The sequence below is a fragment of the Polyodon spathula genome, chromosome 24, assembly GCF_017654505.1.
Source record: "Polyodon spathula isolate WHYD16114869_AA chromosome 24, ASM1765450v1, whole genome shotgun sequence".
Taxonomy (NCBI): Eukaryota; Metazoa; Chordata; class Actinopteri; order Acipenseriformes; family Polyodontidae; genus Polyodon; species Polyodon spathula.
In genome coordinates this window covers 22,220,949-22,235,252 of record NC_054557.1, presented here as the reverse complement: position 1 = coordinate 22,235,252, position 14,304 = coordinate 22,220,949, and the positions used below count along the sequence as shown (strand labels likewise).

General features: G+C 43.6%; 1 protein-coding gene across 1 annotated transcript in view; it reads right to left on the bottom strand.

Annotated features, from left to right (window-relative positions):
• The window catches only part of LOC121299246 (histone-lysine N-methyltransferase EHMT2-like), a 33,567-nt gene extending 19,816 nt beyond the window's left edge, over positions 1 to 13,751 (bottom strand). Inside the window, 8 exon segments of the mRNA XM_041226909.1 lie at positions 852 to 920; positions 1,351 to 1,593; positions 5,187 to 5,332; positions 6,722 to 6,806; positions 7,197 to 7,450; positions 8,197 to 8,442; positions 12,900 to 12,983; positions 13,674 to 13,751. Of these exon segments, the coding sequence (XP_041082843.1) occupies positions 852 to 920; positions 1,351 to 1,593; positions 5,187 to 5,332; positions 6,722 to 6,806; positions 7,197 to 7,450; positions 8,197 to 8,395 (996 nt within the window). The 5' untranslated portion in view covers positions 8,396 to 8,442; positions 12,900 to 12,983; positions 13,674 to 13,751.
• Positions 13,752 to 14,304: the final 553 nt, after the last annotated feature.

Genomic DNA, 14,304 nt, shown 5'->3' with positions numbered 1-14,304 from the left:
CTGTACAGATTTCTCCTTTCTTTTTTATAAAATGTCAATGAATCTGTTTTATAAAGCAATAAGGCACTTGAGGGCATGGGCTGTACTGGGTATTGTCACTTCTTGGTTGGCTGCAGCAACGCACAATACACCAAGAAGTGACAATATCCAGAAAAACCCATGCCTTCTCGTGACTTATTGCTTCACCCTTTGCGGTCTGAAATTACAATTTTCCCTTTCTTGTCCGACATCATCAAAAAGACATAAAGCACGGGTCTCTAGTCGTTTTTTCTCCGGAAAAAGCCGAGAAAACCTTTCAATGGCCGAGTGAGACCGATAGGAGCTGAATGAAGCCGAAAAAATGCACCACAGAAATATCACGGACATTTGCAGAGATGTTACAGTAATAAAATAATGACTTGGATCTCAATATTGAGGAGTTTGGTGATAAAATGAGTGATCAGGAGAGGATTTATCAGTATACACGTCTATAAAGAGGTATGTGGAAAATACAGCGAACAAGGGGTGGGGCTTGGCTGGAGATACAGTACTGACGTCCTTTTGCTATCTAGGGCCTTTTAAACCTGTTTTACTCTGAAAAAATTTTTTTTTAACAGTCCGTGTAAAATAAACAGCGCGTGTGAAAATAAATTGAACCCGACTTGCCTGACAAGCGTTGAATAAATGGACTGCAAAGCATTAAATAAAAAGCAGACGAAACTTGACACTAACGCACTTAATCTGTTTTTACAAAACCTGTTGTGGTTTAAATGTTCCAAAGCTTTGTCACAGACACAGATCTACACTCTCAACGACAGAAGTTGGTTCAAATGGGGGCGTGACTTCTAATGAAGGACTGAAGGAATACTCACTCTGTCAGACTGGTTCCCAGACTCCTCTCCTTCGCTCTGCTGGCCCTCTAACCCCCCTTCACCAGTCGACTGTAGCAGACCGACAGAGAGCGAGACAGACAAACAAGCCTGTCAGTAACATGCATGTCCCACAGCCACAGCTGCGAATTCCAAACCAGAGCTAGTGTAATGAAAAACTTGATGCCTAAGACGTATAGAAATGTTATGTACAGAACAGAAATAGCAATTCAATGTTTCATCACAATTTGATAAACGCTTCTCTGGATATATGCCAGCATCACACAGATGGGAAGGTGTACTCTCAATAGTTCAATAATATTAACACCTAGTTTCATGACAATTGTATAAGACAATTAGGAAAATGTGAAACGCTAACAGAAGTACGACACAGAGAAAGACTAGTCGAAGTGTTAGTCAGTACTTCTAAAGTACTTTATGAACGTTCCTGGTGTATCCTTCATAACCCCTCCTTCCATTCCCTCTTCCCCGTCTCTCTCACCTTGCTGTCTGAGTCCGCTTGCTCGTCCATGGAGTAGCTGTCATAGAACAGTCTGAACTCCTCCCCCACCTCTGTCTCCCAGTCCTCCAGGGAATCAGCTCGCTCCTCCTCGTGTTCAGGATCCACGGGCTCCGCCCCTAGGGTTTCTGGCCGCACCTCCCCCTGCTCAGGCCCCTCTCTCTCTGCTTTGGGGGCGGGGTCATCAAGAGAGGCTGCCTCCTTCTCTACAGTGGACACTCCCTCCTTGTTCACAAACATAAATACAAATATATTTACACTGGTCACTGTATCCCTGGAGTTCTAACCAAGGCTTCTTTAAAACCCCTTCTTACCTCTTACTAGCTTTATTTTTTTTTTTTTAATAAAAAAAAATGTAGTCATCGCCAATGTTTTTTTTTCCCCCTGGTTTTCTCCCCAATTTGGAATGCCCAATTATTATTTTTATCCTGGTTCACCGCTGCAACCCCCCCGTGACTCGGGAAATGGAGGCCGAAACAAGCGTCCTCCGAATCGTGTTCCTGCCAAGCCGTCATTTTTCACACTGCGGATCCACAGCGAGACTACCAGACCTACAGAGCCTGAGGACAACGCGGATCTGAATGGCTCCATAGCAGACCCCACTGTCGCCCTATCAGCCAAAGGGCCCCTGTCGACCTAAGCCCTCCCTACCCGGGCAGCACTCAGCGGCAATGGCATAGCCTAGATTCGAACCTGCGATCTCCAGCCTATAGGGCGCATCAAAGCTTGGAAATATTTCTGGACAAGAGGGTAAAATTTCACATGTCTGTTGTTAATTTCACATTTCTGACTAATATTTCAAGATATTGGAGGGTGGGAGCTTATTAACCAGTAAAACAGTACGCAAATATGAATAAGGGCAGACAGTGGAGAAAGGCACTACATCGAGCATATACAGTGTATATTGTGTGTGTGTATATATTATATTTACACACACACACACACACACACACACACACACACAGCCCCTTTCAAAATGTTCACCTTTTGTTGCCTTATAGCCTGGAATTAAAATGCATTAAAATAGTTTTTTTTTTCATTTATCTACTATCATATCACAACTTCCAAGTGAAAAAAATATTCTAGAAATGTGTAGCAAATTAATTCAAAATAAAAACTGAAATAGCTTGGGTCCACCCCCTTTGTAATAGCAATCCTAAATTAGCGCAGGTGTAACCAATCACCTTCAAAATCACACACCAAGTTAAGCGGCCTCCACCTGTGTTAAATTGTAGTGATTCACATGATTGCAGGATAAATTCAGCAATCCCTGTAGGTTCCCTCTGCTGGGTAGTGCATTTCAAACCATGAGCACCAAGGTGCTTTCAAAAGAACTCCGGGACAAAGTTGTTGAAAGGCACAGATCAGGGGATGGGTATAAAAAATATCAAAAGCCTTGAATATCCCTTGGAGCACGGTTCAAGATGATTATTAAGAAGTGGAAGGTGTATGGCACCACCAAGACCCTGCCTAGATCAGGCCGACCCTCCAAACTGGATGACTGAGCAAGAAGGAGACTGATCAGAGAGGCTACTAAGAGGCCAATGGCAACTTTGCAAGACCTACATGTGTTTATGGCCAAGACTGGTCAAAGTGTGCATGTGACAGGAATATCCCAAGCACTCCACAAATCGGGCCTGTATGATAGGGTGGCAAGAAGAAAGTCATTACTCAAGAAAGCCCACCTTGAATCCCATTTGAAGTATGCAGAAAAACACTCAGGAGATTCTGTAGCATTGTGGCAAAAAGTTTTGTGGTCTGACGAAACTAAAATGGAACTTTTTGGCCTAAATGCAAAGCGTTATGTTTGGCGCAAACCCAACACAGTGCATCACCCAAAGAACACCATCCCTACTATGAAGCATGGTGGTGAAAGCATCTTGTTATGGAAATGTTTCTTATCGGTAGGGACCGGGGCACTTGTCAGGATAAAAGGGAAAATGAATGGAGCAAAGTACAGAGAAGTCCTTGAGGAAAATCTACTGCCCTATGCAAGAGAGCTGAAACTGGGACGGAAGTTCACCTTTCAGCATGACAACGACCCAAAGCACACAGCCAAAGCTACACTGGAGTGGCTAAGGAACAAAAAGGTAAATGTCTTTCAGTGGCCCAGTCAGAACCCTGACCTAAATCCAAGTGAAATGTGTGGCATGACTTGAAGATTGCTGTCCATCAACGTTCCCAAGGATCTTGACAGAGCTTGAACAGTTTTGTAAAGAAGAATGGTCAAATATTGCCAAATCTAGGTGTGCAAAGTTGGTAGAGACCTATCCCAACAGACTCACAGCTGCAATTGCTGCCAAAGGTGCTTCCACCAAGTATTAACTCAGGGGGGTGGAGACTTATCCAATTATGATCTTTCAGTTTTGTATTTTTAATATATAATTTTGTTCTCAATAAAAACTTTTTTCTTTGTTACTTTGTTAGATGTTCTCTGAGTTAACTAGCATGTTACCTAATTAACCTTTTGTCACCAACTATTGTTAACAGGTGAGGGTCCATGATTACTATAAATATAGGTAGCATAGGCACAAGTTTGTCATTCCTGAATGTAAGGGAGCAGAAAATGGAAAAATACGCTCAGTTAACCAAAGAAAAAAGTCTGTAATTACTTTAAGAAATGAAGGTCAATCTTTAAGACAAATCGCAAGAACTTTGCAAGTGTCTGTAACTGCTGTGGCCAAGACCATCAAACGATTTGGAGAAACTGGCACTCATGAGGACTGAACAAGGTCAGACAGGCCAAGGGTGAACTCAGAATCAGAGAACAAGTTCATTCGAGTCACAAGTCTGCGAAAGCGGAGATTAACTGCCCCTGAAATACAAGCTCAGCTAAATGCTACTACAAGTACAGATGTTTCAACATCAATTGATCAGAGGAGATTGCATGAAGCTGGCCTAACTGGAAGAATGGCTGCAAAGGAACCATTCTTAAGAGTGCAGAATAAGAGGAAGAGACTGGGCCAAAAAACACAGAAACTGGATGTTTGAGGAGTGGAAGTCGGCCTTATGGACCGATGAGTCAAAATTTGAAATATTTGGGTCCAACCGCCGAGTATTTGTAAGACGCAGAGAGGGTGAGCGCATGAGTTCTGTATGTGTGGTTCCCACTGTCAAGCATGGAGGAGGCAGTGTCATGGTCTGGGGTTGCTTTGCTGGTGACAGAGTTGGCGATCTTTACCAAGTCCATGGCAAGCTCAACCAGCATGACTATCATAGCATACTTCAGAGGCATGCCATTCCATCAGGATTATGGCTACTTGGGCAGTCCTTCATTCTTCAGCAAGATAATGACCCGAAACACACCTCAACGTTTTGCAAGAACTATCTGGTGAAGAAGGAAAGTGAAGGACAACTCAATCTAATGACCTGGCCAGCCCAGTCTCCAGACTTCAATCCCACAGAACTTGTATGGGACGAACTGGACAGAAGAATCAAAGCAAAGCTACCCACAAGTGCCCTACATCTCTGGGAATTGCTGCAGAAGAGCTGTGAAGACACGTTGGGTGATTTCCTGCTGAAACTTGTTAACCGAATGCCTCGTGTTTGTGAGGCTGTTATTAAGGCAAAGGGTGGCAATTTTGAGGAATCCAAGATTTAGAGACAATTTTCAATTTTCTTGAACACTGCGTTGATACTCCTTATGTTTTGTTTTGTATAGTGTAACATGTGTTTTCATTTTAAATTATTTATGGAAACGTATATGATGTAAAACATTGTCAATTATGAAAAAAACCTAGTTTCCAGCAAGTGCACTCATACTTTTGACTGGTACTACATATACATACATATACACATACACACACACTTACACGCACCTGTGCAATAGTTGTGGTGCTGCTGTTCTGTGTTATTTGTCCAGTAGGGGGCACCGCAGCTGCCAATGCAGATTGCTTTGCAGCCTCCTGCTCTGACTCTAGATCCATCTGTGTTGGGGAATCCAACCTCCGCCTCTTAACAAGAGCTGAGAGGGGCACAGGAGGGAGAGGGGAGAGAGGAGACACAAGGGAGAATGGGTTTTAATCTTTCAAATTTTAAACCAATATTCAAATATTCCTTAATTCTGAAATAGCAGGGAAACAAAAAGCACACTTTGTATTATGTTACAATAAATAAAGCTGTGAGGAGTAAATAAGCCTGGTTGGTAAAGCAGCGTGAACATACTGGGATTAAGCTCTCTGCAGGGAAGGGTCATCGGTGATGATCGGGCTGATCTACCATTCCAAAAGAAACGAGTGAAGAAACAGCATGGGTTTGCATGGGTTGCTGTTCTCCACATACTGTGCAAAATGTCACTCCTCAAACCGGTCTGGCAAGGTGGAGGGTGCATTATAGCAGGGCTTCCCAATCCTGGTCCTGCGGGATCCCTGTGTCTGCTGGTTTTCATTCCAACTTAATTGAACCCTTAACTGAACTAATAATGTGATTAATTAGACCTTTTTAATTGTTTTCAGCTTTTAAACAGTTGGAGATTTCAAGTTAACTATACCATTTTATAAGTAGCTTTTTTTAGGCGCTGAGAACAATTAAAAAAGGTCTAATTAAGCACATAATTATTTCAATTAAGGGTTCAATTAAATTGGAATGAAAACCAGCAGACACAGGGATCCCCTAGGACCAGGACTGGGAAACCCTGCATTTATAGCCCTGAACTTGGCCAGCAGGGGTCACCATTGCTGGGTGGTCTCAGGGACGCTTAAGTAAACTCTCTGTTCAGCCTTCCAAAGTAACGGAGGTACCCAGAATATACCAGGAGAACATGCCCCACACCAGGGCGATGCCAAACCCAATCAAGGAGACAGACAGGTCTCTGTCTCCAATGTGCGTTATATATTCTAAGCCTCATTCATCCATTCTTTTTCCTTGGCATTTTTAACCTATGGCTAAATTCTGTTACACGTGAATGAATACAAGCGTTTTCGGCACTGAACAGTTTGAACACTCCAGTGACTGTCCTGGCGCTTGCAGTTACTATCTGTGGCCTGTGCTTTCAGTACCTTTAAGGTTTTATTACTGAGCTACAAGGCCCTACATGGTCTTGATCCTGCTCATATTGCAGAGCTGCTCTTTCAGTATGTCCCTAGTCCTGTCCTCAACAACCCAATTACTGATGGAGTGCAGAATTACACTCTACTCTTCTCAAACTGTGCACTGAAACTCCCGAACCCAATCCCAAAAGGATCTCGGATTCTGTTCAAACCTACAAAACTAACTTGAAGATTTATTTCCACTGTTTGGCCTTTGCAGCTGCCTAGGCCTGTCTGTCAATGTTCTTTGTGTAGTTTTGTACTCAATACGCAGAGTGCTTCAAAGAGGCATGGATCACAGAAGTGGAAGTTTATTGTTGCTGTACCTGGTCTGTCCTCCTCCTGTGATGAAGCAGCAGAGCCTGGCTGCAGCGTTTCTTTCAGGACCACTGGGGACTCGACCCTCAACACCTGCCAGCAGACACACACACTTTAGCTACACGATGATCAGGGTGGGACAGAATTTCACCAGTGTTCTAATTTTTAGAATCATTTATGTAAAAAAACTAAAATTATGGAAGTCAAGCAGACAAACATGTTGGTGCCTTCATCAGTGTTACTGAAACTAGAAGAAACCGAGTCCAGCGCACAAGTGTTTCTGCTAGTGCCTTCATCAGAGTTATTGAAACTAGAAGAAACGGAGTCAAGCATTTCAACTTGTGCCTTCATCAGCATGCTCGAGTGGGAAAACAATTATAAACTAAGTCATGCAGACAAACACTGTTGACCAAGATGCAGTTGCAGTCACACACACACACACGGACACAGACCAGGACACACTGCATCCTCTGCAGCACTCACCTGAGCAGCCGAGGGTCTGTTCATGGTCTTGCGAGCGCGATGCACTTTGGGAGGGGGCGGGGGGGTGTCTGCGTCCCCCTCTCCTGCCCCCCCTGTACCTGGCAAGCTCAGCAGCCTCATCGCCAGGCCCTGAGCGGAGGCGGGGGGCTTTCCTGTACCTGTCAAGGACATCTTGGCTCTGCTGGTCAGCACAGCCCCGACACTGCCAGGTTTGGAGAGGGGGGAGCAGGGGGGGAGGGTCTTCGCAGCATGGCCTGCGTGGCGGGGGGGGTTACAGATTAGGCTTGCATGGCAGTTTGTTATTCAGTGATTTAACGCATCTTTATTAAAGTAATCTAGCAGTTTCAAGGTACCAGAAACTGTACAACAAAAGCAAACCCTGTACCACTGAAATGTTAATCACGCTTTTCTAAGAATGGATTCACCTCTTCAGGGATCATTTCAAAATGTAATAAAATCAGACAATTGTTATTGGTATTTTACATTTCCCTCTTCACTCGGTTAAGGTGTTTGCAATCGTTCGGTGTGGTTCTTGTTCTTCTCTAAATCTGCTTTTCTGTGGCTTTGGGCTTGTCTGGAGAACCCTAACTGCCGCGCACTGAATTGCTTTTCTTATTCACTTCAAATTGTGATGCGATATGTGACCTTCTTGTTTAGAATCACAGTGTATCATTTTCTGTTTTATTCGTCATATCTTTGTGATTTAATAACGTTTCAAAAAGGGAGGTGGGGGCAGGTTAAGGGTGATGCTCTGGTGCTCTAAGACAAGATTCTGGGAGCTCTACCGAGGCCACAATGGGTGCTTTACTGTGACGACTGAACTGAAAATGATTTGCAAAGGTTATATATATATAAAATACTTTGCTAGCGCTGCACAAATCGATTTTTCGGATCAAGCTCTCCAGAGGAATCAGTTGTGGAGAGCGGAGAGCTCAGTCTGAACAATGGGTTCGTGCAGCTCTAGCTAGCGTGCAGCCTTACTACAGAGCATGCTGCGTACCTGCCATTCCCTTGGTTGCAGTGCCGGCCGTGCCAGCACTAGGGGGTGCTGTGATGGCAGTTTTATCTGGTTTCTCAGTTCTCTCCTCCTCTCTGCCGTCGTTTCCTCCTCCTCCGGTGGCACTGTCACACTCCCTTTCTCCTCCTTCTTTGTCTTTTTCTTTCTCTTGCTCCGCTGGCTGTGAAATCAGCGCACCCATCCGCTCCGTCTCCTTGGTAACCGTTGTCAAGCTGGCGCTTGCTTCACCTGGCGAGGTGAGGAGAGGGGTATGGTAAATCCAGTTTCTAGTCAGAGTGTCTCCATCATGCAAAAGGGTGTTACAGTTTTGCCAGTTGTGTCATCTGATAAATGATTTTTCCAGATATAGGCAAGAAATGTATGATGGACGGATGGAGTCTCAACAGCTTATGCCAAACAACATTAACACCAGGTTTAATATCTTCCTGATGGCTTAGAATTAGGGCCCTACCCATTTCACAGCCGTGAAAAATGTGACACAGACCATGAAATTCATTCTGCACTATGAAATCTGGTCTGTTTTGTGTACTTTTACCCTGCACTAAAATCCAATTAAGTTATATGTACCGTTACAAACTCCTGATGCGATTATTAGCTTGTTTCAATTGAAATAAGAAAGATTTAAATTGCTAAAACTGTGAACTTTTAAAAAAAACGTTATGACCTTTATGAAAACGGGCGGTAAATTTGGTAGGACCATATTTATAATGTATAAAGACAAACTATTTTATTACTGGGGAAAAGGAAAATGTTTATTTAAAAAATGCATAACAAAAAAATGTTTACTTAAGAAATAAAAAAACCAGAACAAAAGCACATTTGGAAACCCAAATTGCTGTCCAAATTCAGCTTCTGCCATAAAGCTCATCTTCATCACTTTCTGATGCAACTGCTGACATAGCATTACAGATCTCCCTTTCATAACTGCTAGCAGTACCGCCTTACTATTCTGAGGGGGACAGGGGACAGGCACTGTTTGTGGGATTGGGGATGGTGATGGAACAGACACAGACAGTGATTGTGGGATTGGGGATGGGGATGTAACAGGCACAGACAGTGATTGTGGGATTGGGGATGGGGGTGGAAGAGACACAGGCAGTGATTGTGGGATTGGGGATGGGGGTGGAAGAGACACAGGCACTGTTTGTGGGATTGGGGATGGTGATGGAACAGACACAGACAGTGATTGTGGGATTGGGGATGGAACAGACACAGACAGTGATTGTGGGATTGGGGATGGGGACAGTGATTGTGGGAACAGGCACAGACAGTGATTGTGGGATTGGGGATGGGGGTGGAAGAGACACAGGCAGTGATTGTGGGATTGGGGATGTAACAGGCACAGACAGTGATTGTGGGATTGGGGATGGGGGTGGAAGAGACACAGGCAGTGATTGTGGGATTGGGGATGGGGGTGGAAGAGACACAGGCAGTGATTGTGGGATTGGGGATGGGGATTGGGGATGTAACAGGCACAGACAGTGATTGTGGGATTGGGGATGGGGGTGGAAGAGACACAGGCAGTGATTGTGGGATTGGGGATGGGGGTGGCACAGACAGTGATTGTGGGATTGGGGATGGGGGTGGAAGAGGGAGTGATTGTGGGATGGGGATGTAACAGGCACAGACAGTGATTGTGGGATTGGGGATGGGGGTGGAAGAGACACAGGCAGTGATTGTGGGATTGGGGATGGGGGTGGCACAGACAGTGATTGTGGGATTGGGGATTGGGGATGGAACAGACACAGACAGTGATTGTGGGATTGGGGATGGGGGTGGAACAGACACAGACAGTGATTGTGGGATTGGGGATGGAACAGACACAGACAGTGATTGTGGGATTGGGGATGGAACAGACACAGACAATGATTGTGGGATTGGGGATGGGGGTGGAACAGACACAGACAGTGATTGTGGGATTGGGGATGGAACAGACACAGACAGTGATTGTGGGATTGGGGATGGGGGTGGAACAGACACAGACAGTGATTGTGGGATTGGGGATGGAACAGACACAGACAGTGATTGTGGGATTGGGGATGGAACAGACACAGACAGTAATTGTGGGATTGGGGATGGGGGTGGAACAGACACAGACAGTGATTGTGGGATTGGGGATGGAACAGGCACAGCCAGTGATTGTGAGATTGGGGAAGGCGATGAGGGTGGAACAGTGGAGGGCAGACTTGAAGAGGTGGACAGATGTCTTGGGAGGGGGGTGCTGTCATTAGGGGCCTCGTCTTCAGAGTCAGTAATGTCTTCACACATTCTGTTTAGTATGGTGATGGGGTCATTTGCTTCAGGGCACTCTGGGGCAAAGTTGGGGATATTTCCAAAGGTTCTGTCATAAAATTAGCCAGAGGCAAGTGAATAATTCAGTCAGAAGCTTATAAATCACTCTTCTACAGTATTTGCAAATGCCTTAACAGTTCTGATTTATTTAATTTTCTTTTTTGAAACTGGTCTTTATCATCTCCCCTTCACATGCCATAAAGCCAAGGATATCCATGTATTTGCTCAATTAAAATTTCATCAAACATTTCTTGCTGCATCTCTATAATTATAAGCTATTTCAATAAAATTAGCAGAATATATTTTAAAGGGTACAGCGTGTATGTTTGGTTGAACGCCGGTGACATCACCAGCTTGGTGCTCAGAAGTTGAGATCTGGCAACGGGTCGGTTGCGTCTATAATTTGAACGCTAGGTGGTGTATTTGCTAGTTTGTTAATTGGTTGCCTAGTGTGAACCAGCTTATGGATAAATGTGAAGTGCAAGATCTGTATGTATGACTGCCTTCACTGTACACTGATGGAAATAAGACTCCTACTGCATAGCAGTTTCACCCATCCCACGTTTAAATACGAGCTTCATCAGTGTAGCGGTAACAATCTCAGGTGTGTCTTATGAAACCAGGAATGGATCAAACTGCTATGCAATGGGAGTCTTAATTCCATCCCTCCTGCACACCATTCGTAACAGATTTCATCACCAGGGGTGGATAACTGAATTACAACATTCAGAAAGACTTCTAGTGAAAACATCTGTCACTACTTATATGGCTGGATTCAGCCCATGATTAGCACCTATATTAGGACGAATCAGAGTGTGTGAAAGCAGCTTTCTTGCTTGCTCTCTCTCTCTCTCTCTCTCTCTCTCTCTCTCTCAAATGCAATAATTTCCCATTGTTTACATGTTTTGAATTGAAAATACAGTTAACTTGACTTAAATGTTAACGGAAAGTAACAAGGAATAATTGAACATAAATGTAATATCAATGGCATATCTATTAAATATTAATTTAACATTAATTTAATATGCAATTGCATAGCTATTTAATATTAATTTATTAGTTGTAGTGCTTATGAGAGTAAAATTATTAGAAATGGAACCAGCACAAAATATTTGTGAGCTACCTTTTCCGTTTAAGTCTGTGTTTCAAATAAGTTTATTTGTTGCTTTTACTGTTGTGGACTATTTCGCTGTCACTAGCTGCTGTTCTGTCTCGATGGCAGCGCGCTGTGTTTATTCATTTTTAAAAATGGAAACTCAGAAAAGAACAGAATGCAGCATTTTGAATGAAACACTTTACAGCATGGTGATGCAGTGTCCTTATCGGCATGAGACGAGATGGTGTGGTTCAGTTGTGTGTACCGTGTGAATGGGGGGGGGGGGGGGGGGGGGGGGGGGGGGGGGGGGGGGGGGGGGGGGGGGGGGGGCTGGATATGTATATATATTTTTGTATTGTTTTAACTGGTGAGTGAGCGAGTGGATGGCATTGCAAAATAAAGCGGCAGGTGCAGTGCTATGATGCGCTATAAACAGATATGCTATGGTTTGACTGTGGCGCTAAACTGTAAGATTGCACTGTGTCTACGAATTCAGGACAAATGCCATCCCGGAGGCATTAAGCCCAGGACCGGGACTTGATCTTCAGATTTCAGGACTGTCCAGCCCAATTAGGGACGGGTGGTCACCCTAGCCACGCAGTGTAAAGCGTTAGCAGAATTCCCTGATTGTCAGCCGTGCTTTTAGACTGCATTGCACTGCCTGGGGCATTTCCTCTGGAAGGCGACATTCTCCCCACTGCTTCACTGGCCTCCTCCACCAATTAGTTGCTTCCACTATCGACTGACATGTTTTCAACCAGTAGCATGCTGGGGTGAAATGACCAGGGAAGTAAAGCAAGGCAACTGAACTTTCTTTAACCTTGTATAGTACCTATAATTTAAAATGGAAACACGTACTTGCTAGAACTGGTCTCTTTCAAAACTGCCCATTTCAGACCCATGTAGCCAGTGGAAGTGCAAAATAGGTAGGATTTATTTGTGTTAGCTCCAAACACCTTAAAAATCACTTGATGACTTAACATCCAAAACATAAGCGCACCGCGTATCGTATCGCAATGCAGATCGTTTCGGAACCTGCATATTGAAAGCTGGATCGGATTTTGCTGTGAGTGCATCGTTAAACCCCTAGAGGGCACTGTGCGTGTGCGTGTGTATATATATATATATATATATATATATATATATATATATATATATATATATATATATACACACATATATATATATATATATATATATATATATACATACATACACACACACATATATATATATACATATATATATATATATATATATATATATATATATATATATATACAGTTACCGTTGTCACCGTCTCTGATTGGTCCGCTGTGTTTCTCTCAGACCCAAAGGACACACCCTCTTCCTCAGCCTGTGCGTCTGGTTTAGTTTCCCCCTGTTCAGAAAACAAGTACACATTTTTTTGTTTGTTTGTTTGTTTGTTTTTGCCTGGGAGTTTAAGTTTGTAACATTGTGGAAATGCATGTTCTTATACAGCTTGCCATACTGCCATAAATTTAAAATACACGTCCAGTTGGAGACATAGAACCTGACTTGCACCTTCCTACTAACTCTATACGCGTGACCAGTAACTTAAACAATACAGTATAATCCAAAGTGTTTTTGTACTATATGCAGATGCACACGAATGCTACTACAATATTCTGCATCGATTTACACAAAACTATTCATTGTTAAAACGCACGCCTATGCCAAGCCGACACACGTGTAGCTGCTTCAATACAAATACGAACAATACGCACTACTGTCAAAATGTAAACACAGGTACTTCTCGTCCTACCGGTTCAACGTGCACGGCTAAGTATACAATTGCTTTAATCGAATTTAAAAGAAAATTAGGGAAGCCGAAAAATTTTACCGGCTTTACATGTCGTTCATAATTAATAATATAACCGAACACAGTGCAAAACATTACGGTATAACGTGGTAAAATGGATTTGCTTTCTTACGTATAACCAAACATTTTATTTAGATACTCAGGTGTATTAATCAATAAGATAATTCATTTAAAAAAAAAAAAAAAATGCATTTTTAAATATAACGTGTTTTTTTTTTTTTTTTTTACCTTTTGCAGATTCTGCTGTAGAGAAGCCATGTCGCGTCTACGAGGCTGCTAACGCTGAGAGCGTCACTCCAGCCTGACCACGCCCTCTGTGGTGCGTGCCCCGCCCCCTCTCTCATTCAACCCAACGGAATCATTTTTGAAGTCCCGCCCGTCACGTTGTGCGTCGCCGCCCTTTCCTATTTTCCCCTTTCCCGGGTTGTCTCACAGACCACCCCTTTCCCACAACGTGTCCGCCTCTTCTCTCCTCCGACCCCGCCTTCGCGACGCAGCTCTGCAAAGTACTGGCAGTCAGGGACGTGTATCGAGGTAGTTCATACATTTCGATAAGGTGAAGCCATCCTCGGTGCCATAATGGGTGCTGGCAAGTAGGTTGCGTCCTCTCCTGATGGTTTAAGCTGCAGGCAGACAGACTGGGTGCGTTCACGGAGATCATTCTTAGATGATCTTTGTCAAAATTGTTCAGATTCTGCTTAGGATCTGTGCAGAATGATCTCCGTGAACGCACCCATATATAAACGAATCAATCAAACGCTTCCAGTTTTTTTGTCTTTCTTTTTTTAAGCAAAGTCGTATTCTGATGCGTTTTTATAGCGCAATCATATGTGTGTGGCACTATGAAATACAAAATATT